This window comes from Stegodyphus dumicola, chromosome 7 (genome assembly GCF_044657685.1).
Source record: "Stegodyphus dumicola isolate Sdum_Otavi_A_Nest chromosome 7, ASM4465768v1".
NCBI classification, from domain to species: Eukaryota; Metazoa; Arthropoda; class Arachnida; order Araneae; family Eresidae; genus Stegodyphus; species Stegodyphus dumicola.
The window spans coordinates 77092973-77116781 of NC_140774.1; the positions used below are offsets into that span (position 1 = coordinate 77092973).

Genomic DNA, 23809 nt, shown 5'->3' on the forward strand with positions numbered 1-23809 from the left:
AAAGTTCCAGTGCCTTCATCTACGCATTTAAAAATCATCACACACACACACACATATATATATACACATACATTATACAGGTCTGTATATACAAAGTTTCTAGGAAGGAAATTTATGTATACAGCAAGGATAAAAAAATATTCGAGACATTAAAAAGTAGATTGTATTGTCTTTTGCAACGTGTCCACTCCAAAGATGAAGTGGATCGTTGGGATCCATGCTTCCATTTCATTTTTGTATATTGTTATGTTTTTCTGTTTTCTTCTGACACCAGTTGTTGCGTTATTTTGTTCGTTCACGTTCGTACGGGGTTCGTAGATTTGGAGTGAATAACGACGACACTTGATAAAGTATCGAAACACACTTTATTTGCCAGTATTAATCAGGACAGCTCCAATAACACTTTTTACAGTTGTCGAAGTTCTACTATAAACACGTTGGAACAATCAGCGACACAGCCTTCACACTGTCAGGCAATAACGGCGGAGACAAGCTTCCTGCAAGGCACCCGACTCTGCTTGGTCATTCTTGGAACTCCATGTACTCTCGAGACTCTCCATGCTACAACTCGTAATGAACTCAATGACACACAGAGCACAGCTTCTGACTCTTGGTTCAGTCGTTTCCGCTCAACACGCTCTCTCGACGATGCACTAACCGCAATACTCTACGAGACTCTTTCGGTGCACTCGATGACCCACTCAGCACTCGCTGGCCGGCTGTCAACGCGATCACCTCCGCAGGGTTTGACTCGCTAGACGAGACACATTCACTCAATGAGAGAGGCACACTCTCACTACTAGTACTCTCCGCGTACCAGCGGGGTTTATATAGCTTTTAGCTGGTGTTCAAGAACATTCTGGCCTAAATCGGCAAGAATTCGTTCCAGAATATCGGCAGTTTTGTTGCAAAATGTCACCAAATAGGCGATTTCTTGCCAAATGCGGCAACCCTGCCTTCCCTTGCCATTTTATGGCAACCCTAAAACTGCTTTGCGGTCAAGCCATCTTACCACACCTTTACATTTCGTAACAATATCATTCTTTCGTTGATTTGGTTTATTTGATTAATGGTTTATTTATTACACAGCACTCAAAGGCTATCTGTCTGGGAGGGATGCCTTCAGAAAGGACTTTCTAATGGAACTGGCTTGTATACACATTACACATGGATGGAAAATATGAAATTGCCCATTTGCAGAATTCAAACCTAGAACCAAATTACCAGTGTTCAATGACTTACTGCTTGGCACTTGTGGGCCCTCTTGCATATTATTCATTAGATGTTATTTTTCTCAGAAACATTTTTTATATTCATAAAAATTACTACATAAAATATGGAATTCACTTTCAAGGTTTAAAGAAAGGTTCCTTGACTGCTTACTCTTGTACTTGACCTCTTTCTAGAGACCAAATGTTGCTGATAGTTGAAAAAGTAGTTTCTACTGAAGCTGATGCAGTTAGCAGTGAGAGTGATTAAACAGAGAGATAATCACTCTTATTTAAAAATCCTGGATGTCTGGTAACCCTAATTAATATGGCTAGGAGCAGCATAAGTCAGCAGATTCATAAGAACTGAACTAGAATGTCCAAGTTTAAATGTCAGTATTTCACTACTTTCTGAATCAGATTACAGCATATCACAGGATTGAGTATAAAATCCAGTGTCTGCTGCCATCAAACAGTGTTTTAGCTTTAAACCCACACTTCTAGCAATATTTTAATTGAAAGTTGATATGACAGGTGCCACTTAATATGATTACACTCTTCTGCAGCTATTTTGGTAAGATTAACCAAATGATAACATTGAATGAAGAGAAAAAATATCTTTCAAAACAGCAATGGAATTTAACTAATTTAATATTAAAAAATTTTAAAAACATATAAATGCATATTTTCACAGTATTTTAATTAGAAAAATGCAAAAGTTTATGAACTGTTCATAATGTCTTTAATGCAAAAGTTCACTTCTGAACTGTTCATAATATTTCTGGAAATTATTTGACCGATGCTGTACCCCTGATCTTAATATTAACATATTGAGCGCCAAGCGTATTTCTTAGGCAATCCCGTTCAGGCCACGGGCACCGCTTAAAAGCGCTGGTATTGTAGGGCCAGCGATTCCTTATCGCAGTAGAAGATAGTTTAGTTTACAAAGATAGTTAATGCCTATTGGAACGTGATTCCTATAGGCATTCATTCAACACGTTACACGCAAAGTCTGTTTTGTAAATAGTTACATTCTATAGAAAGATATTACAAAGCAGAAAATTAGCATTACTGAAGTCCGGAAAGAATTAGCGCTATCCCTTACAAGTTGTGAAAAAGAAGATGTTCCATCGAACAGAAATGCAAGAATATCTAAGAAACAACAGCAAAATCTCCAAAGAAAACCGGGAAAAGCCTCTGAAGTACGGAAATATTGTAAATTATGTTATGATAAAAATGCAATTGAAGCTGGCAGAGTAATGGCAGAAAAAAGACTAAGACAGTTGTCACAATTTGTAATAGCTGTAATGGAGAACCGTTTTTATGCTTACTGTGTTTCAATGAAATCCATTAGTCCTGTAATGAATCAAAATTAAGTAAATTTTAAATAATTTTTCTGTAATTCCATAAAACAGGGTAAATTTTATGGTCATATATCATGTTACACGCTGTCAGCCAGCAGCGGTCAACGCGGCCTAAACGGAAAGTCTAGTGTCAGCCACAGATGGCTGATGCGGCCTAAACGGAAAGTCTAGTGTCAGCCACAGATGGCTGACGCGGCCTAAACGGAAAATCTAGTGTCAGCCACAGATGGCTGACATGGCGCTCAATGTGTTAAGGTATCCCTCATCAGAAGAAATCATGCTTAAGTAAAATTTTGTTTTAGATGCTACGAGGGAATTCTTTTTTCCAAGGAAAAAGAAAAAGTTCTGCAGAATTTTTTTTTTTTCCAAGGAAAAAGAAAAAGTTCTGCAGAATTTTTTTTTTTTTTTTTTTTTTTTTTTTTTTTTTTTTTTCTCCTGGAAAAGAAAGTCTTCTTTCTCATCACCCTCAAAATCAATAGTTATTCAAAATCCACATCAGACTAATTTTGTTTTTTGGTCTAATTTTAAATGGTTGAATGAAATCAAAACTAAACTATTTGATGACTTAAGCGCTCACTTGATGACATTTCCCTGTCACTAGGCAATTTTAATATTTTATTTTAACTTTATTTGGCAACTTTACATTAGTTTAAAAAATTATTTTTATAGTCTGATCATATTAATTGCATTTTTGATCATAATAAGGAATATACTTTTAATGTGTTTGCAAACAAACAGGCAGGACTTCGGCAAATCAATAACAATATCTAAAATGATAACAAACACAATCACATTAATCTGTGTCTGTATTTTAATAATAATTAAATAGGTCAAATTATAATTAGTCTGGAATATCATCATCTTTATTTTTAAATTACAACCGTACTTTAAATGTATTATGAAAATAGATGTTTGTCACAATAAAAGGACTAACTCAAATGAAAATAAAACAGATAAGAATCTTCATCACTTTGAATGAAGACATAGTGCATCAAGCATAATGAATTTAACTTTCAGAAGCTAATTACACAAAGAAATTTAACTGGTTAACCTTATTACAGACGATTTTCAAGTATGTAACATGAAAAATATCTTAAAGGCTAATAATGTTTATGGCACTGATAGACACCAGCTACTCAAATATTTTAATTTACTGTATATATATTTTCTACTGCATGCAAAAAGAAGAATGTGAAAATAAAAATAATAATAACAATAAAAAATTAATCAATTAAAGTAAACACTGCAATGTTAGTTTTGATAAAAATGTGCTACCTTGAAAGTATGTCATCCAAGAAATGCTGAACTTTAAACTGATACAATTGTGCCTTCATACATAAAGAAAAGAAAGAAATATTTATTATAATAGATAAATTAATTATTTATCTTTGCACTCTATGTACATATAAATACTTAATTACTTTACTTCAAATATAACTTTTATTACCTGAATTGCACCAACTTTTCCCAAGCGCACAATGCTTGCAATTATTGTTCTTAAAGAATTAAACATAAACATTTTGCCAGCTTTCAAACAAGGAACATTAAGCACAGCACATACAACAGCAAACACAATGGGCTAAAAATTAAAATAACAATAAATTACTGTTCTTAAATATTAAAATAACAATTAATTATATAATAATTAAAATTAAAATAACAATAAATTATTGTTCTTAAAGAATTAAACAAACATTTTGCCAGCTTTCAAACAAGGAACATTAAGCACAGCACATACAACAACAGCAAACACAATGGGCTAAAAATTAAAATAACAATTACAAAAAGAAAATGTCAGTATTAAAGATAAAATAAACTAATTTATAATATAATAAAAGAGATTAGCTGTTAAAATGAATATGGATGTTTCTTGAAAGTTTACCATTATTCTATGCATAATTTAAAATCAGTGCCCAATCTAATAAATTATACGTAATTGATAATCTAATTAATAACTAGTTTAATTTGAGGATGTGAAACATGAAAATGACACTAAAACAGTTCAACTAGTGACTAATTTGGTGTAACAGAAGAAGAGGTGGGGTGCAAAGAAATACTCTTGAGCATCTGGCTCAAGAGTATTTCTCAATGTCACAGTAATAACAACACAACATTTGTGGAAATACACACACTCAATAAGATTAATTGAGGTAGTTTTAATCATGGATATATAAAATAGCACCCTACAATCTTTTCCATGCAAGGTGCACTGATCAGAGTGTACAAAATCAATCCTGATACATTGAAAATCAGGGCATAAAAACCAAAATGTTAACTTTTGGGGGTTTAACAAACTTATTAACAAGCTCAATTATACTATTTATTATAACTGAAGTTTGAAATAAACATAAATGGGTAAAGAATTCCTTTGTGAGTGAGAAAGTTATGCCAGCGATTTATATTACATGGTAAATGCCTTGAATTTTTGACAGCTGAAAAGTGTTACTTCACAACCTTTTACAAATCCAACAGATATTGTTGATCCCCCGTCATACCAACTTGGGATAGATAAAGAACTTTAAAGGCACTGCAGCAAGGCAGTCTGGTATTTGTATGTTTATGTTGAAAATTTCCATTCCTAATTTTGGATAAGATGGAAGACGGTACGTTTGTTCTTAAGTGGTTTGTACCATGTCATTTAGAACAGAAATTTTATGATGGTGAACAAATAGCATGAAATGCATTTCAACAAGCATGTCACAGTTTGGAGGAACAGAAGAGAATTATGAACAAAGAGTGGAATACTTTCTGACATCATAAAAAAAAGGACCAGTTGCTAAATGTCACTAAAAATTCATGTCATTTATTCTCAATTAGATGTCTTTACTGACAACTGTATAAATGCAACCCATGGCCCACCAGCAGCCAATCAGTAAAAGGCGCTGAACGCTGGTCATTCAGTCAGATTGAAGTTTTAGTGAACAAACTGGCTGCATGGGCATTTTTGTGGTTTTCCTAATATGTAATGTGGATATGAGCAAGTTTCCTTTAAAAAGTCCTCCACAGCGGTATCCCTCCCTTTCTATGCATTGCCAAATGATACAGCATGTAATGTAACAAATAATTATATTAATGTCAGTGATGAGCACGGAGAATGCTTTCATTAACAAATTGCAACAATGGAAGAAAAATGCAGTTTAAAATTGGGTGCAGTAATGTTATCAAATTTCTGTTGAAGCATTAGAAATGATGATGAAGAAGAAATTAGCTAAAAGTGCATATTCATGTTCAGGAGATGAAACTTTGTACAAAAAAGTTTATTTAATTTCTCTACCAGGAGGGAAAAAAATGAAAATTTTGTAAAGCAGTATTACATGTTATTAGCTAATAAAATTTTTCTACAAATAAAAACATTGCATTACATTGGTTGCATTAATTTTTCCTGCTTCATACATCTCAAATAAGATTATTAAAAGTAAATGTTATTTGAAATGGTTCTTTCCTAACATGGAATGGCAAGGTGCACTTTTTAGTGACGTGGATAGTTTCATTGAGTATTAATACATATGAATGAGCTGCATTATATACTACAGAAATACTTTCCTTGGAAATCACACAGTAAATACACTTGATATAATTCTTTAGCATACTTTCATCTGGAACTGATACTTAAGCAAATTTCTCTAAAAGTTTTTCAAATAATAATATTTAAAAGTTTGAAGTGGTATATCACAGTGTAAAAATGTCAGTGTAAGATTAACAACGAGTTTATTGCACTTAACTATTTGAATGTGATAAAGCAATATCACACTTCTCTTGTGTTGTGAAAAAAATGTGGCGAAGCACTATCACGCTTCGCTGCTGTTGTACCAAAAAGCATGATCTCGCTGCTGTTTGTGACTATAATTTTCACATTAATTGAGAGCAGTTGTATTCATATCAACTGTGGTTCTTAATAATCTCACTCAACTGTGATTTTTAATGATGTAATCTCTTAGGCATGATGTTGTACAGAAAATTATAGAGGGCGCTGCGCCGCCATGTATGTATAGTTAATTAGACTTTCAGTAGAGAGTGGATGAGTGTGATGATGTACAGGTGTGGTATTAAACAGCTATCATGTAACTCCAGCTAATCTGTAATATGCCTGTATATAGAATTTACTTTATAAAGTAGATTTAGAATCAAAGAAATGTTTTTATTCACCACAACATGACATGAAGAACCACTGGTGTGAGTATGGAATTAAGTACACTGGTTATCATAAATTAAGGAAAAATCACGATTGCTGAAAAAGTTACAAGTAGAATTTTATGAAACTTACCCACAATATACAACACATAGTAAGGTATCAAATAACATGAAAAGAAATTGCCAGACAATTATGGTAGTATAGAAATTAGCACATGTATAAAATGAACAAATCGAAGATGTCAGTTTGCTATAGTAAAAATACCTTCAATATGGAATATAATCGCCTCTAGAAGCAATACAGCACATTCAACAATGTGTGATGCTTTCAATTATGTGGTCTATCAGTTCCATAGGAAGCGAGAGCCATTGTTCTTGCAGAGTAGTTGCAAGCGTGGCAAAGGTCTAAGGGGGTGGATTGAGAGCAGCTAGATGTCTCTCTAAAGCATCCCAAACGTGCTCGATAGGATTAAGTCCGGGGATCGAGCTGGCCACTCCATGCACATAATTGTTTCCTGTTGGAGATAATCATATACGATGCGAGCCCTGTGTGGTTTTGCATTGTCGTACTGTAACAGGAAAGGATCATGTATTGCCCCAGCATATGGGCGGACATAAGCATCAAGGATGTCATCTCTATAAACATGAACATTCAGGGTTCCCCTTGGAAAAACATGTAGGTCTGTGTGTGCACCCAAAGATATGCCACCCCAAACACAGACACTGCCTCTTTCACGGATGTTTGATGGATGATAACGGGTTCCGGGTTCTCTCCATACCAAATAACACCTACTATCGCACTCTAGATTAAACCTGGACTCATCTGTAAAGAGAATAGCCCTTGCTCAGGCATCCAGTGAACATGTTGTTGTGCCCACTGCAAACGGTTCCTCCTATGGCACGACTTGAGCAGCACGCAAATGGTTGTTCGCCTCGCATACAGACCACCTTTGTGAAGCCTTCTACCCACAGTTGATGTTGACACCAACCTTCCGGTGGCTGCAGCAAGGGAGGATCTAAGAAGAGTTGGAATAGCGGTTTTATTCCTGAATGCACATAATGTCAAATATCGATCATCGGCGCTCGTCGTAGCAGTTGGCCGTCCTTGTCTGAACCTCCTAGGTGCCGAATCTGTGATTTGAAATTGCCTCCAAAGACTATGAACCACAGAAAGTCACGCATTTAGCCACCTGGCCACTTCTGTTTGACTTTGTCCTGCATCTAGTCTCCCAATTTCTTTCTGCCGTAGTTCTGCAGGCAAATGATGTCTGGAGATCATTGTTACAAATTGGCTATCTCAGATTTCTGATGTCAATATCACAGTGAAATATGTGCACTTGCTCTCAGACATGGACTTTTATGCTCCTCGCAGATGACGTATTCCGAGTGCAGTGCCACTAATTTGCCTATTGGAGTTTTACTCAGCTACTCTTACTTGGCAACATATTCAAATTTACATGGTTTGGCTTATTTTTTAGGGAGTTGTCGCTATTTTTGTGATTTTTCTTAATTTATGATAACCAGCGTATATTTTCCACAGATGTGCTACTATAGTGGCTTACTGTTTGAACTGAATAATTGTTTTCACATGTTGTATTTCCCATTTTTGTCTTTACAGCGTTGAACAGTATATGGACAGCATACCCAGTTTTTGTTTTTGATATGCCAGTGCCAAGTATGAATTGTTGCTTGTCATATATTGCACTGCTATATCATTTACATCTAGTTCGCATTGAAGTCTGCTGTACAAAGAAACAGCCCTATGCAAAATTCAGCCGGCACCTAAGAAGTTAAATGAGAAATTTTCCTTAGAAAAATTGCCTGGGCAAAACTCTCAACAATGCGAGATATGCAGTAAAAAAATGGTAATGGATTTAAACGATCCAGCTTAATTTGTACTATATGTAAGAATGGAATTCATGGTGCAACAAAACACTCTTGTAATAAGTAAGAATAAAAATACTTTTATTGGTAAAAATTACTTTTTATATAATAACTGTTTCTATTATTTTCAAAAAAAAAAAAAAAGAGTATGTATTTCATTCTGCACTTTTAGCAAAATTACAAGAAAATTTTTCAGTTCTTAAATGTTTTATCAGTACACCTTATGCAATTTTTTAATAATTGTCTACAAAATACTATTATACTATAAATTTAAATTATAACATTTTTCAGAAACGTTGTTCATTTGGTATTTTGCCTAAAATTTTTTTCTGAATTGATGAGATCATATGTTTTTTTATAAATAGCTATGTTTACAGTCACGAGCATCATATTTGACAATTCACCTTTTCCTTTAAAAGACACACACACTTCTTTTTTCCCCCTTTCTGTCTCCCTTTTTTGAGGAAAAAAGCAGCTGAAATGGTGCAGTTTTCTAGGTCACAATGTGGTTTGCTTAAGAAATGAGGTTCATGAAGGAGTCAACGAAGCATTATTCAAATTGTCCATTTTATTGACTGCAGCATAATGCAGAAATTAATATAATTTATAGCATAAAACAAAAATATTACCATAACATTCTCTTCACATGACTATTTTTAAGCCAACTCAAAATGATGGCTTTCCTCTCCTCTTCTCTTTTCTCTCTTTGTAGTTTCCTGAATATTTTTTTTAAGTTCATATTTTTATTATTTGAAATAACTAAGCTGATTTAATGTCACTGGATTAGTCAAGGTTACATATACAAACAAGGTTTTCAATGAAAACTTTTTTTTCTTATACAATATTACTAATGCAGTAAGTAAGAAGTAAAGTGAGAGGAAATCTATAGGATAAAAAGGTGACAAATGGGAGCAATAGGTGCAAAACTCATATTTAAGACCATATTACATCTGAAAGGGCTTGTATTAACACAAGAAATAGAATTTATGAAAGCCTCAGTATTATTTCCTAATAAGTGCTGCAATTAAACATTTGGGCCCTAGCAATATCATTAAATTTATCATTATACTTGTAAATAAAAATGGAATTATAAATTTATGATGCTCCAAATAAATTGCTTTAGTAAATCAAGCATCATTGACCAAAAGATAAGCAGAAACAAATGGATTAAACAAACTTAACATGAATGGCAAGCATAAAAGCAAGAGAAGTGAAGACATTACAGTAAATTAAAATATATGTTGTAAAATTTAAAATGAAAAAATTAGAAATAGACTGTTTTTGAAAGCTTTTCCCTTTGAAAATATAATTTTAAATCTTTTTAAGTTCTTTCATTTAACTAATTTTATAGTTACTAAATATCATAGCAAACAATGATTACTATTACAGAGCAAATTTCAAAGCAAAATTTTAAACTATATGATAAAATGTATTTATTATGTAATATAAAAAGACACTGATCATAGTCGAAAATAGAATTTCATTAGTTTATAAACATGAGTTTTAGAAATAAAGTTTCTAACCAGGTGACCATGCATTTTTTCATCATCAACAAGGTCCTTTATGGCTACAATTTGCGACAATCCAAATACATCACATGACGTGGTTAAAAATGCTCTACCCTGTTCAAAAGAAATGCATATTTCATTCATGAAAGAATAAAAAATAACTGATATAATTAATAAGTAAATTAAAACAAATTCATATAATGATCACATTGTTACATGCCCAAAGAAAAAAAATCCATGAAAAATGTAGAAATACAGGTGGGGGAGGAAAAGTAAAGTTGCTTTATCTGTTACCTGTTAATTTACTCACAATTTCAATGGATCTAAAATGCACAACAGTAAATTATTATCTTGCGAATCTACCAATGAACCAATGCCTTTGGTTGAACTTTGTAATGGTTCAAGTTTTTTATTGTATTTGTTCTATCATTTGGTATGGCTTATGGGTGTTCGCAGAGTCGGACAGTACACTCCGGAACTGATTCAAAAAATTGATTCACCTGATTGAGTGAATTTACTCTAATTCCAGGGAATGGTGTTGCAGTTCTTCTAAGGTTTCCAAAGAGCTTTTTTTGAAAGTGTGCCAGGAACAGAGACTTGTTATTTGTTCATGAACTGATTCACTTTACTGAACAAGCTTACACTTGATTGATGAAAGAAATACAGCTCATGTTGGAAATGTGCCAGGAAATACTGATTTACATTTTAGGGAAGAAAAGAATGTTCCCATGTTATATATGAGCTATTTATCATTTCCCAGCTCTTTGAAAAAACTTTTATTCTAGAATTTTATTATGAGTTATGTGTAAATGAAGGTTTTAGGGAATCTCAAAATTACAGTTGAAAGAAATCAGTTTCAGCAGTTAGGGTTTAACTGAGTCAATTCTTCTGATCCCACTCTTTGTTTATTCTTTCTGCTCTTTGCTCCATCCTCGCTACCTGCTCTCGATTCTCCAAACATTCTGGATTTTTTTTTATCAGTGTTATTGCTAATGAGTAATGAATTATAAAAAGGTACTGATAAATTTCACAGAGTGAATCGTCCTGATCAGATCTTGCTTGAAAACAAATAGGTAACAATACATCACTAACTTTTACCTTTACTTCAACTTTCAACCATAGTAAATGGTACTGTTATTTTAAGGTCTATAGAAAAGATAACAAACTAAGATTTTCTTTCTCAGAATTATTTAAGAAAAAATTATTCACTTTTATTTCTATTTCTTAAGGTTTATCCTATAATGAAAGGGTGGTCTTATATTAGAAGGGGGTCTATTTTCGCATAAATACGGTATACATAAAATAATGTGTATACATTGTTCTATGTTATGTGCTCATAGAGATCTCTTTGAATAATGCAGCCCATGAAAAGGAAAATTTCAAATTCAGAATTTTATTTTAATTTAAGATGCATACCAATCCTTATGGTCAAGGTAAAGCACTATAAACAACCCAAGGAATTGCAGGTCACCAAAATTACTAACAAAGCAAAGTCTAAAAGAGAACTCATTTGCTCGACAGCACTCAAAACTCCTATTTATACCACTGCTCATGAAAGAAGAAAGACACATCTGGTACTCTCCGTGCATCATTTAGCTGAATTGATTCAGTCAATGAGGGGAACTACACAGTTACAAGTATAAGGAAAAGCACAAGTCAAGAATATAAATAAGCTAACAGGTAAAAGAACCTGCTTAAATGTTATAAGAACATACTTGGTTATATTCCTACACAACTCCTATCAATTGTAGTAAAAATCTGAATTAAATCATTTCATTTTAGATTAGAATATACAATGGAAAAATTAGTTACACCATGCAGAGACATGGGATTCTTAACATAATACCTATATGAATGTTTAGGTATTCTGATAGGATAATAGGTTAATGGCCAATAATTCAGTCTGATGTAGTCTGAAATTTGTAGGAGAAGACTGGTGGCAGAACCTTTGTTCAGTTCTTTTGGGGTGGTCTCCATTAGAAGTGAGATGGAACTTTCCCTTTCTCATGAATGTAATTCATTCATCTCCTTAGGTGCACTTGCAGAAATATTGTCTGTGATGATCTTAATGTTATTCGAAATGGCTGGACAATTACAAATAAATACAAGTGTCAAGTAGTTTGGAACAGCAAGAAGATTTATCCAGGCTAAAACTGTAACTTTGCTGCATGATCAGCGTCATCTTAGTTAATAATATAAACTTGCATAAATGGGTCTCATTAATTAATTCTATCTTTCACCATTTCCTTTTACTAACATATAACTTTTATTTAAAACTTGCAGCCAAATCGTAGCCTGCTTTGTAAGCTACCTAAGATCACTATTTCCACAAAAGACTCAAATCATTTAAAACTATGGATATATTCACAGTGAGTATGAGCAAATGAAACACTCCCTCATCAGAATCATGAAAAATATGTATTTTATATTAATGCCTGTACTTTTCAGTCATCTCCTTAGGTGCACCTTCAGAAATATTGTTTGTGATAATCTTGTTGTTATTCCAAATGGCTGGACAATTACACAAATAAATGCAAGTGTCAAGTTTGGAACAGCAAGAAGATTCATCAAGGTTAAAACTGTAACTTTGCTGTATGATCAGTGTCATCTTAGTTAATAATGAAAACTTACATAAATGAGTTTCATTAATTAATGCTACCATTCATCAGTTCCTTTTACTAACATAAAACTTTTAGTACTGTTATAGCAATGCACTTTTACTTATGAAATATGTACTTTTATAGCAATATGTACTTTTGTATGTAGTATATATATACTCTTAGAGAAATGCACTGTTACTTATGAAACCCTTTGTCACATCAAATAATTAAATAAAAATTTTTTAAATAATTATTTGTCTAAAAGCTTTTACCTGCCTGCAAAATGTCTTTGGATGCCAATGTTGTAAACTATAGGTAATCATCTTAAAGAACGTTCACAGTACATATAAATAAATTTAAATTTGCATTTGAACATACTTATTTCAGTGTATGATTTCTATAATAAATATTTCTCATTTTGAAGAACTTAATTTCAGGATATGAAATTAAAAAATACAATTAATTACAGAGTAATTTATGTAAGAAAACAGGGAAGAAACATAAAAAATAAAAGAAAAAGCATTCAAATACTATTAGCTTTTTCACGGATATAAAAGCTGAAAGCTCTGAGTAACAATATTATTGCTGTAAAACTTAGGAATATATTTATTTTTAATAATAAGCTAATGTTTTATATTCTCAAAATGCAATGAAAAAACTTTACTAACTAAAGATATTCATTCATATGGTTCTGATACTACTGAAAATTGTAAATAACCAGAGCATTTTATAAATTATAAATAAAATGCTCTAAATTTATAAATTATAAAATTATTAGAAGAATTAATTAATATGGAATATTTTAATTTACCACAAAATTTTTACTTTCGATTCTGTTAAAACATAAAAAAAATAAATAAAACATCAGCTCATAAAAAAACAGAATTTTTCCTAAATGTTCTATTTTTCAAAATTCTTCAAGTTTTTTTAATGTAAAAAATACTTTAAAAAATGCTAAACTAATAAAACTTTCAAGGAGTTTTTCATCACTAACTTTGTATAGTGATATTAATAATAAATGTTTTCATTCATTTTTAACCCACAGCAGGAAAGTACAGCATGTCCCCTGCTCCCCACCCAAAAAAATGGACAATAGGTAGATTACCTGTTGCTTACTAGCTCTATGAGCAACATGGTTTAGAAGTAAAGCATTATACAATGCATCTAATTTTTTTAACAAAGAAAGATCAGAAACTGCTTCATATGCAGCTTTTACAAATGGAATACACGAAGAGCCTGTAAAGAATGTGAATAAGTGAGATTGTTAAAAATCAAACATAATTTAACATGAGCTCTTATTTTAACCATTCTAAGAAAAAACATTAAACAAGGAACTTTTTATACTGAATGGTAAAACAAAAACATTAAACTGTTATTTTTCAAATTAATTATAATTTTTGGTCAATAAATATTATTCAACAAAATAACACTGTATATGCCACCCAACCAGTATAGCGGTTAGCACTGCTGACTGCTGTGTCAAAGGGCCCAGGTTCAAATTGCGGAGAAGGCATGGATGTTTGTAAATATATAGTGTTGGTGCTGCACTCTAAATATGTGACGAGCCGAAAGTCCTTTCATGTGGTTTGGTTTAATGGGAGAGGGGTGGAAGACCCTCAGACCCATCCACCCAGGGTGCTCTCCATCAAAATTAGGAGCGGAACTCAGCCAAACTGCACTGTCACCTGTAAGATGTTTGAGGCTGTTGCCAACACCAGGCGCATCTTGCGCTCCTTGCCATGAGGAATTTCGTGGTGTAATACTTCTTTGGCGATATGAAGCAACTCCAATGATGGAACACAGAAAAAACTTTATTTAGCACTCAAAATGGCGACATACAAACAAGAAGAGAAAACATATTCTAACATTTAAAAATAAATTACATTCTTAGTGCGAGAGTCGCACGTGGCACTCGAGTCTGGTTTCAAATATTGCCATTCACAATTACCTTAATGTTCATCTATTTAAATTATTTAAACTACAAGATTTTAATACTATTTAAAGCTGTTACAACCTCTCCCCCAACGGAGAAACTTTTTCCTAAGGAAAAAGTTCTGTAAAATTTGACAGTTTAATAAGCTCGGCTTGCTCATTTGCTTAAAGAGAAAAGGTAACTTCTCTGATAAATTTCTAAACTTCAGGCCAAAATTTTTAAGTTTTAAACAAATATTTTTACACTGCATTTAAATAGGGAGAAAAAAAATGGAGAACGTTAAAATACATCAGTTGAGTATACATTAAATAAATAAATAAATCCTGAACGTGGTTACATACACTAAGAGTTATTACATTACTTAATTCTACTCAGAACATCTACGTTCTTGTGCAAAGATCCTTTGCGATGAATGACCTTAAAATTATAAGGTTGTAATGAAAGTGCCCAGCGCATCAATCTAGAGTTACATTTGGCGTTGGATTGTAGCCAGACCAAAGGATTATGATCAGTTTGAATCAAGAATTCTTGCTGACCATCCAGATAAAAATGCAGTTTCTTGATAGCGTAGATGATAGCAGCGCACTTCTTTTCAGTAGTACAATAATTCTTTTCAAACTTAGTAAATTTTTTGCTTATATACAAGATAGGATGTTCACGTTGTTCATCATCTAATTGGCATAGTACTATACCCATGCCATTGTCTGAGGCATCGGTTTGTATAATAAACCTTTTATCAAAATCGGGAGCATACAGAATTGGTTTCTTGCATAGCAACTCTTTTAAATTTTTAAAAGCTTTGTCACATATTTCAGACCATTGTATATTTCCTTTTTTTGTTACCCCCTTCAAAGCGTCCGTGAGGGGTGAAGCAATTTCTGAAAATCTCGGTATGTACTGGCGATAATACCCTACCAGTCCTAAGAAAGCACGTATTTCTGTTTTGGTTTTAGGTGTAGGATACTCCTTTACAGCCAGGATCTTTACTTCATCCGGGGTTCGTTGTCCTTGTCCCACAACATGGCCTAGGTATCTCACTTGATCTTGTGCAAATTTACATTTTGATGGTTTTAGTCGTAAATTTGCTTTCTGTATTCTTTCTAGAACAGAAGTTAAGTTTTTAAGGTGCTCTTCCCAGTTTTCTGAGTAAATGGCAATGTCATCCAGGTATGGTACAGCGAAACCTTCGCATCCAGCCAGGACTTTAGTCATAACTTTGCTAAAAAAATATGGGGCATTTTTTAATCCAAAGGGTAAACATAGAGGCCTGAAACTTCCAAAACTAGTTACAAATGTTGCATATCTTTGGGCTCTTTCTGTTAACGGAATTTGCCAGTAGCCTCTAGATAAATCTAATAGGGTAATATATTTTGCTTTTGCTACAGTTTCGATACGTTCTTCAATATTAGGCAAAGGAAAGTATTCAGTTTTAGTAACAGCATTGAGTTTACAATAATCAATACAAGGCCGAGGATCCTTTGATGAAGATTCTATCAAAATCATGGGAGATGTATAGTCTGATTCTCCCGGCTCTATAATTTTAAGATCGAGCATTTTCTGTATTTCCTTTTTGAGAATTTCAGTCTGTCGGGGTGACAGTCTGTATGGCTTTATTTGTATTGGTTCGTTATTTAATAGCTCAATATCGTGACAAACTAAGTTTGTTAGTCCAGGATTACTTGAAAAACAACCAGAATATTTCCATAAAATCTTTCGTAAATCTTCTATTTGCTCGGATTTCAACCTTTTCTCGAGTTCATTCTCCTCTATGATGTCCGAAAAATTTAATATACTTGGATTGGAAGGTAAACGAGGAATGTCAATTTCTAAGTCTCCTTCCACTTCAGTTATCATATTAATCATTTCTGGTCTTTTGTAATATGGTTTAAGCATGTTAATGTGATATACTTGATTTGGCTCATTTTGTTCCTCGAAACTTACAATATAATTGGTTTCTGAAATTTTCTGCTCTATTTTTACAGGTCCTTTCCACTGTACTTCTAGTCTATTTTGACGATTCGTTGATAAAACAAGAACTAAATCTCCTCTAGCAAATTCTCTTTTCACTGCGTTTCGATCGTACCATGTTTTCCTCCGTTGTTGAGCTTCTTTCATGTTTTCGACGGCAAGTTCTAGGCATTTCTTCATTCGATTAATAAGTTCGAAAACGTAACTGACAACATTATTACTTTCTTCAATCGGTTCTAGCCACTGCTCATAAAGTAAAGTGACTGGCGTTCGTAGGTTTTTGCCATGAACTAATTCTGCTGGTGTAAAACCAGTGCTTTCGTGTGTGACTGTTCTGAGAGCAAAAAGAACTGATGGTAGATAATTCTCCCAATCCGAAGTCGCTCCTATACATACGACTCTTAACACCCTTCTTAGCGTTCTATGGAATCGCTCAACGGGATTACTCTGCGGATGATACACAGAGCTTCTTACATGTTTAATGCCGAAACGCTCCAAAAATTCCTCTGTCAAAGCACTGACGAAAGAGGTCCCCTGATCTGTTTGGATCACTTTTGGGAAACCCATACGACTGAAAATCTGTAAGAAAGCATCAATCACAGATGGCGAAGAAATGTCTGTCACCGCAACAGCATCTGGATATTTGGACGACATACACAGAGCTGTAATAATATATTTTTTCCCAGTCTTTGAAATAGGTAGCGGACCAACGGCATCGACATTTATTTTAGTGAATATTTCGGAAATTACTGGTACTAATGTCATTGGAGCCTTCTTTTTGTCATTTCCTTTTCCAGCGCGCTGACAAGCATCACAGGTTCTTAGAAAATATTCAGTTTCTTTGTAACACCTCGTCCAATAAAAATATCTAGCAAGTCTGTCTTTGGTCTATTTGACACCCAAATGACCAGAAGTTCCTTCGTGGCACATCTTTATAATTGACAACTTGAGTTTTTCAGGTATAACGACAAGCTGTCTTTCAAAGCCCATTTTATCAGTCGTTTTTTTTAACTAAAAGCTCTTTTCTTGTCAGACTATAGTTTTCATTTTTGCATGTACCTTCTTTAACTTCTTGGATGATTTTAGACAGTTCCTTATCAGTAAGCTGAAGTCATGCAACTTCTTCTGAGTCAATTTTTACCAGTTTCATGAGAGCTTCATCTTCCGTATTTAGTTCCGGTAAATTATCTTCTTCTTCAAAAACATCTCTGGATGCTTTATTTTCTTCCTTCATCGGTTCCAAGAGCTTCTCTTCGGCTATTTCTCTTTTCCTTTCAGCTCTAGTAGAGACAGCATTAACCTGATGAGGACAACTATCAGGTTCCTTTCCTTGTTTATTCAACAGTGCAAAAGTTCGATTGCCTAATAAATACCTTCCTTTGTCGAGTTCATTTCTAATAATGGCAGCCTTAGTTATTACTCGCCCAAGATCGCAGTTTAGTTCGATCTCAGCCAATGGTAAACAGGTTGCATTCAAGTCTAATGGCTGTTGCACCCACACATTTTCACCTGTCAGCATTTCCGGCGTGATGTATTTGCGACAAACTATATCAATACTAACACCTGAATCCCTTAATATAGGAATTTTATGACCATTTACGTAACCCATACTAGTATAAGGTAATAGAAATTTATCCTCTGGTTTTGCACTAATTCTGTTAAGATTAGCAGGAGATTCAGTACTATTCTTAAGTTTTGGACATTGGGGTCTTAAATGTTGATAGGACCCACACTGATAGCATTGTGGCGTTTTTCGTTTTTCATATTTATCATCTGGACGTGGACTTCTAGGTCTATGAAACCAGCTTTGCGAATTAAATCCTGATGACAATTTTTTTTTCAGTTTTATTTTTATTATCTGAACTCAATTTACCTTGAGTTAGTGCATTGTATCTTTCTTTCTGCCGATTCACTACAGGCTTTTTTTGAAAGTTTCCGCAAACGTTTTCATAGGCATCAAGTTTTTCAGGTTATTTTTTTCGATGAAATTATCTCTACCCATTCATCAAGAAAATGATCTCGAATTTCAGGAGGAACTCAACGTTTAAGTTGGTCAAGCACCATCAAATCTAGCAACTGATCAAAAGTCTTAACTCCTAGACCAGTCACCCATTCCTTGCAATAATTTTCTATTTCATAATTGAAATCCACCCATGTGGATTCGGTACTTTTTTGATGTTTCATAAATTTCTGCCTAAACTTTTCCGGGCTTAGTTTAAACCGTCTTAGCAATAAATTTTTCACGTGTTCATAGTCTTTAGCTTTATTGGAGGGTTCTCTAGCTATTAACTGGGTTACTTCGTAAGGAAGTAGTCCTAGTAAATGAGATACAAATTCTTCTTTATCAATTTTAGCCCATTCTGCTTGCCTTTCAAACAATAGCAAATATAGACTGATATCTCCTTTCTTGTCATCGAATTTCTGCATAAGGTGACGCAGCTCCGTTTTCGGCCAGATCTGTCCGGTATTTTGAGACTTTGTCTCTGCTTCAAGTCTTAATCTCTCTAATTCATACTTTTCGTTCCTTCTCCGCTCTTCTGCTTCTTCCTGTCTCCTACGTTCTTCTCTTTCCCTTTCCTCCCTCTCTTTCCGTTCTTCTCTTTCCTCTTTCCTCCCTCTCTTTCCTTTCTTCTCTTTCCGTTCTTCTATTATTGTGTCTAAGACTCTTTTGACGAAGACTTCATCATAATCTCTACTTTCAACAATTTTCTGTTTTAAATCAACTATTTTCAAATCTGCAGTCACATGAACTCCCAGTTCAGCCGCGAGATTTTGCAAATCTTCCTTACGAGCTCTTCCTAAGTAGGACATTTTTTTATGTTTAAAATTAACGAACACTGTGTTCTTTATATTTCCTCAAAATAGCTCAATTCAAATACTTTAGTTAATTAATGAAGTCAGGAATTACGAAATTAAATGCACTTTGTTAAGTACGTATACCTCAAAAATGAAATATTTAAATTATACGAAGTTCATTCTCTGTACCACATTAATTGTGATTAAAATAAGAATAATAACATAGAGCAATATATATATCTACCGTCTGGACAACTAAAATGAATATTAAATATAATATCAAATACGGTAATAAAATAAGACAATTTATTATTAACAGGAAGTAATAATCTGGTATCACTAATATTGCGTTCAGTGATGAACTAATAACATAAAGCAATTCTATATAAACATTAAGTAATAATCTGGTATCACTAATATTATGTTCAATGATGAACTAATAAAATAGAAATACGCATGATTATTCGATCTCGGTCAGTGCCTCCAAAATAATTAAGACTGTAATACTTCTTTGGCGATGTGAAGCAACTCCAATGATGGAACACAGAAAAAACTTTATTTAGCACTCAAAATGGCAACATACAAACAAGAAGAGAAAACATATTCTAACATTTAAAAATAAATTACATTCTTCGTGCGAGAGTCGCACGTGGCACTCGAGTCTGGTTTCAAATATTGCCATTCACAATTACCTTAATGTTCATCTATTTAAATTATTTAAACTACAAGATTTTAATACTATTTAAAGCTGTTACAGTGGGTTTCAGTTGATGTTACTGTCAAACAAGTGAGCATTAGTAACAAAAACACTATACATAAGATATTCCACAACTGGCAAGTTAATTAAAAATATGTGAAATGGTTGAATTAGTAAATGGCATTTCCAACATCTTAATCAAGAAAACTGAATACTTAAAAATTGTAATATAGGCCACACAAACAAGTACCCAAAACCAACAGGAAATGTAAAGCTTGTGATCTAAGATTATTTCTGAAGGTTTTGTACAGATACTTTCAAGATTCAGATATAATTAATCCACAGATACTTCAAAACTGAACAGTAATATTAACTTTATGTATCTATTTTTGACCAAATAAATATATATTATTAAATATTATTACTGTAACAGAGGCATTTCTAATCCATATAGCCTGTTTTTTAAAGTGTTACATTTTGCAAAAGGAATAACTTTATGTCCGCTAAATGAAACCAGTTTAGTCTACAAAAAATGATGAACTCAAAATATGTTAAAAATTTCTTACATTACATTAAAGTTCCTGCCAATTTAAATCATAAATCTACATATCAAATATTTGATACAAATTGTTTTCAATTATTTTTTGAGCTTGCAGGTGGCTTGTTATTTAAATTATATCACAAATGGCTTTAGAGTACTTTATTAAACGGAATGAAATAATACAAGTATTTTAAAAAATAGTTTAAGCACATCATTAAATGCCTGTAAAACAATTAAATTAAGGAAAATGATACACATGATTATTTTAGGAAGGTACAAACCTATAGAGCATGTAAAACAAGGTTTGGACATATATACACAGGTTAAATTAGGTTACTTGAATGCAACTAAGCACACAAGGGCTGACTGCCTAAGGAACAGAATGTAGCAAAGGAAAAGTGTTTTATATCTTGTTACAGCAAAAATAAGGAAAATCAAAAAAACTACCATGTAGTCAGCCCATTTGTCTAGGTTCAAACCCCAGTCAAACTACTACTATTTAGCAGTCTTAATCATTCAGTCATTATTGGAGGCCAAATATAGACAGACCAAATATGACAATTATTTTAAGTCAAAATAGTTTTCCAGACAATTACATGTAACAAGAAGGTACTTATAAACTTCATGATACAAAGAATTAAAAATTACCTGTGTTCTCAAGGCTACTTAAAATAAAGGTCTTCACATCATCTATAACAATAAATATTTTCTTTAAGAATTTCAAATTTGATAATATATCTTCATAAACTTAAAATGTCTGTAAATTTTACACATACATATATTATATAAAAAATCTCAGAAGCAAGACACATAGCTTGAATACTATTTTCATTACACAAAGGAAAAATGCACACACTTGTAATAAATGCTATAGTTTTATGAAGAAAGTTCTTGAAAACACTTTGCAGCTAAAGCAGACGATTTTGCTTTATTAAATGTAAAGTTTTATTGCATTACAGCAGTTCTTTAAGTAAAATATTATATCAAAGAAGTGAAAGCTATCGGTACAATAAAAATATAATTGCTATGCAAAATTAAACACAATAATTAAACATTTTTCTTTTTTTGGGAAGGAATAAATTAAATATTATTGCTGTATTTTTGCTTGTATTTTGAAAAAAAAAAAAAAAAATGTGGTACCAGCCCTCTATAAAACAGCAAGTAGTGAATTATTTCCAAAGTTATGGGATTGTACTATAAAAAATAGTAAGTATCAATGGACACAATATGGTCAGCTCAATAAAGCTGACAAAACAGTCACAGACTGGAACAATAACCTGAGGTAAGTTTGTACTCACAGCATCTTAAACAAGGCTTCTGGGAAAATTGGAGGGCCTAACAAAACAGTAGAAATCAGTGGAAGTTTTTGTACAAAGTGTGAAAATGAAGTGAGTTAAACACTGATTGTTTGTTAAATAAAAAGGCATCAGTTTCTTTAGAAAACCATGAGAATGACTAGTGCAACTTTGGCGGGATATCGACCAGCTTTCATAGTTGACATGATATTACACTGATTATTCTTAAAATGTAAGACCAGCAGCAACGTTCTGCTTGGTTTATATGATATCAATCACTTCATTATGAAGTATGACCAATATTAATATTCTGCATACTATAGAAAGCTGTTAAGAAGTTTTTCCAGGTCCAAAGATTGTGGGGAACTTCTTAATCAAGGAGACTTGTTATAATGAAAAGCTTGTAACAGATATAGGATACTCAATTAGCAAAATCACCAAGAGCTTTAAAAGAAATATACAGATATTTACAGTAGTTTATCATAAATTAATGCAGTAAATCTATGTTTATGGTTTTGGTAAAACTAACTCATTGTGAAATGAAACTTCTTAACAATGCACATATAGCAGACTCCTGATTAAAAAGTGTAATACTGGGGATGACATCATGGCTAACTGAAAACACAGTTAAACCAAAGGCAGTTAAAAAATGAAGGAAAGAGGAGTCTTCCAAAAATATTTAGTTGAAAAATACTATGAAGAACATACTAGTATTTTCAAACAGTTTAATCTGAAGAATAAGTTTATTTGATTGCAAAAATTAAACCAGTGTGGAAAACAAAAAGAACACACAACAAAAGGAAGAGAAGAATAAACATCATTAGAATAAAGAAACTAAGAAATACCTGGCATTAAAGAGAAATTTAAGCTCCATAAAAAAGTCAGTTAAAACTCACTTTTTTTATTTCAGATAACATACAATTGTATTGTGGATAAAAACACTCAAATACTAGATTTCATCTGCAATCAGTGCTATTGTCCCATAGAATCTTGTCTTCCTTTTTGTAATTTCCATTCATGGTTTGTTTTATGCTGATGTTTTATTTTTCCATCAAAAATCCATCAATCAATAAAAAACTTTTTTTTTTTTTTAAAGCAGCGCCTGGTTAATTTGCAACTCAGTTAATTGGAAGTTGAGAGTAATTTATTGTAATTAATTTCAGCAAAATTTCTGCATGATGTTTATAAGATTTTAAAGTCAGCAGATGCTAATAGGTTATAGTATATATTAATAGGCATATACTGATTAATTTTATTCATTACTTAACTGATGTAATGACCACACCACTGTTCTGCATTTTGACAACATAATCCATTGCAAATTATTGCCCAGTTACATCAAATGAAAATCTTTGAGTCATATGAGTAGATTGCACAAGTCAGGACAAATTTCAAACATAGACAATTGCCTAGCAAACTGATTTTCAGAATTTCAGCAAGACTTGACATCATTCTAAATTGCTTAATTCGCCACTGACAACTGACTAAAGATTATACATTGCTTTGAATTATTAATGTACTTAACTTATATGGGTACATGAGACTGATCAATCACTTTTAATGTCTTATTTTAATACAGTCAAAAGTCTTTAATCCGGACTCGTTGGGACTTCGGCGATTCCGGATTATCGATTTTTCCGAATTATAGATCATCAGTTTAAATCTGGTAAGATGGCATGCAGAAATTATAAAATAAAAAATATGAAACTGTAATTTATAAAATAATGAGCAATTATGATCTAAAGGGTATCAAAATTTACAAAAAAGGAAGCTTAATATTTATTTGTTTACTTTATTAAACATTTCTTTCAACGCGCGCATGCGTAAAGCATACATTACGCATAGCATACATTACGCATAGCCAAAATTAGAAAATTCCAACCA

At 32.8% G+C, this 23809-nt stretch overlaps 1 protein-coding gene across 1 annotated transcript in view; it reads right to left on the reverse strand.

Annotated features, from left to right (window-relative positions):
* The window catches only part of LOC118193892 (uncharacterized), a 48049-nt gene that overhangs the window by 12653 nt on the left and 11587 nt on the right, over positions 1-23809 (reverse strand). Inside the window, exons 3-7 of the mRNA XM_085820505.1 lie at positions 21279-21320; positions 13801-13931; positions 10111-10209; positions 4020-4151; positions 3848-3900 (exon numbers count right to left, since the gene is read on the reverse strand). Coding sequence (XP_085676631.1) covers positions 3848-3900; positions 4020-4151; positions 10111-10209; positions 13801-13931; positions 21279-21320 — 457 coding nt within the window. The remainder of the gene's footprint in view (positions 1-3847; positions 3901-4019; positions 4152-10110; positions 10210-13800; positions 13932-21278; positions 21321-23809) is intronic.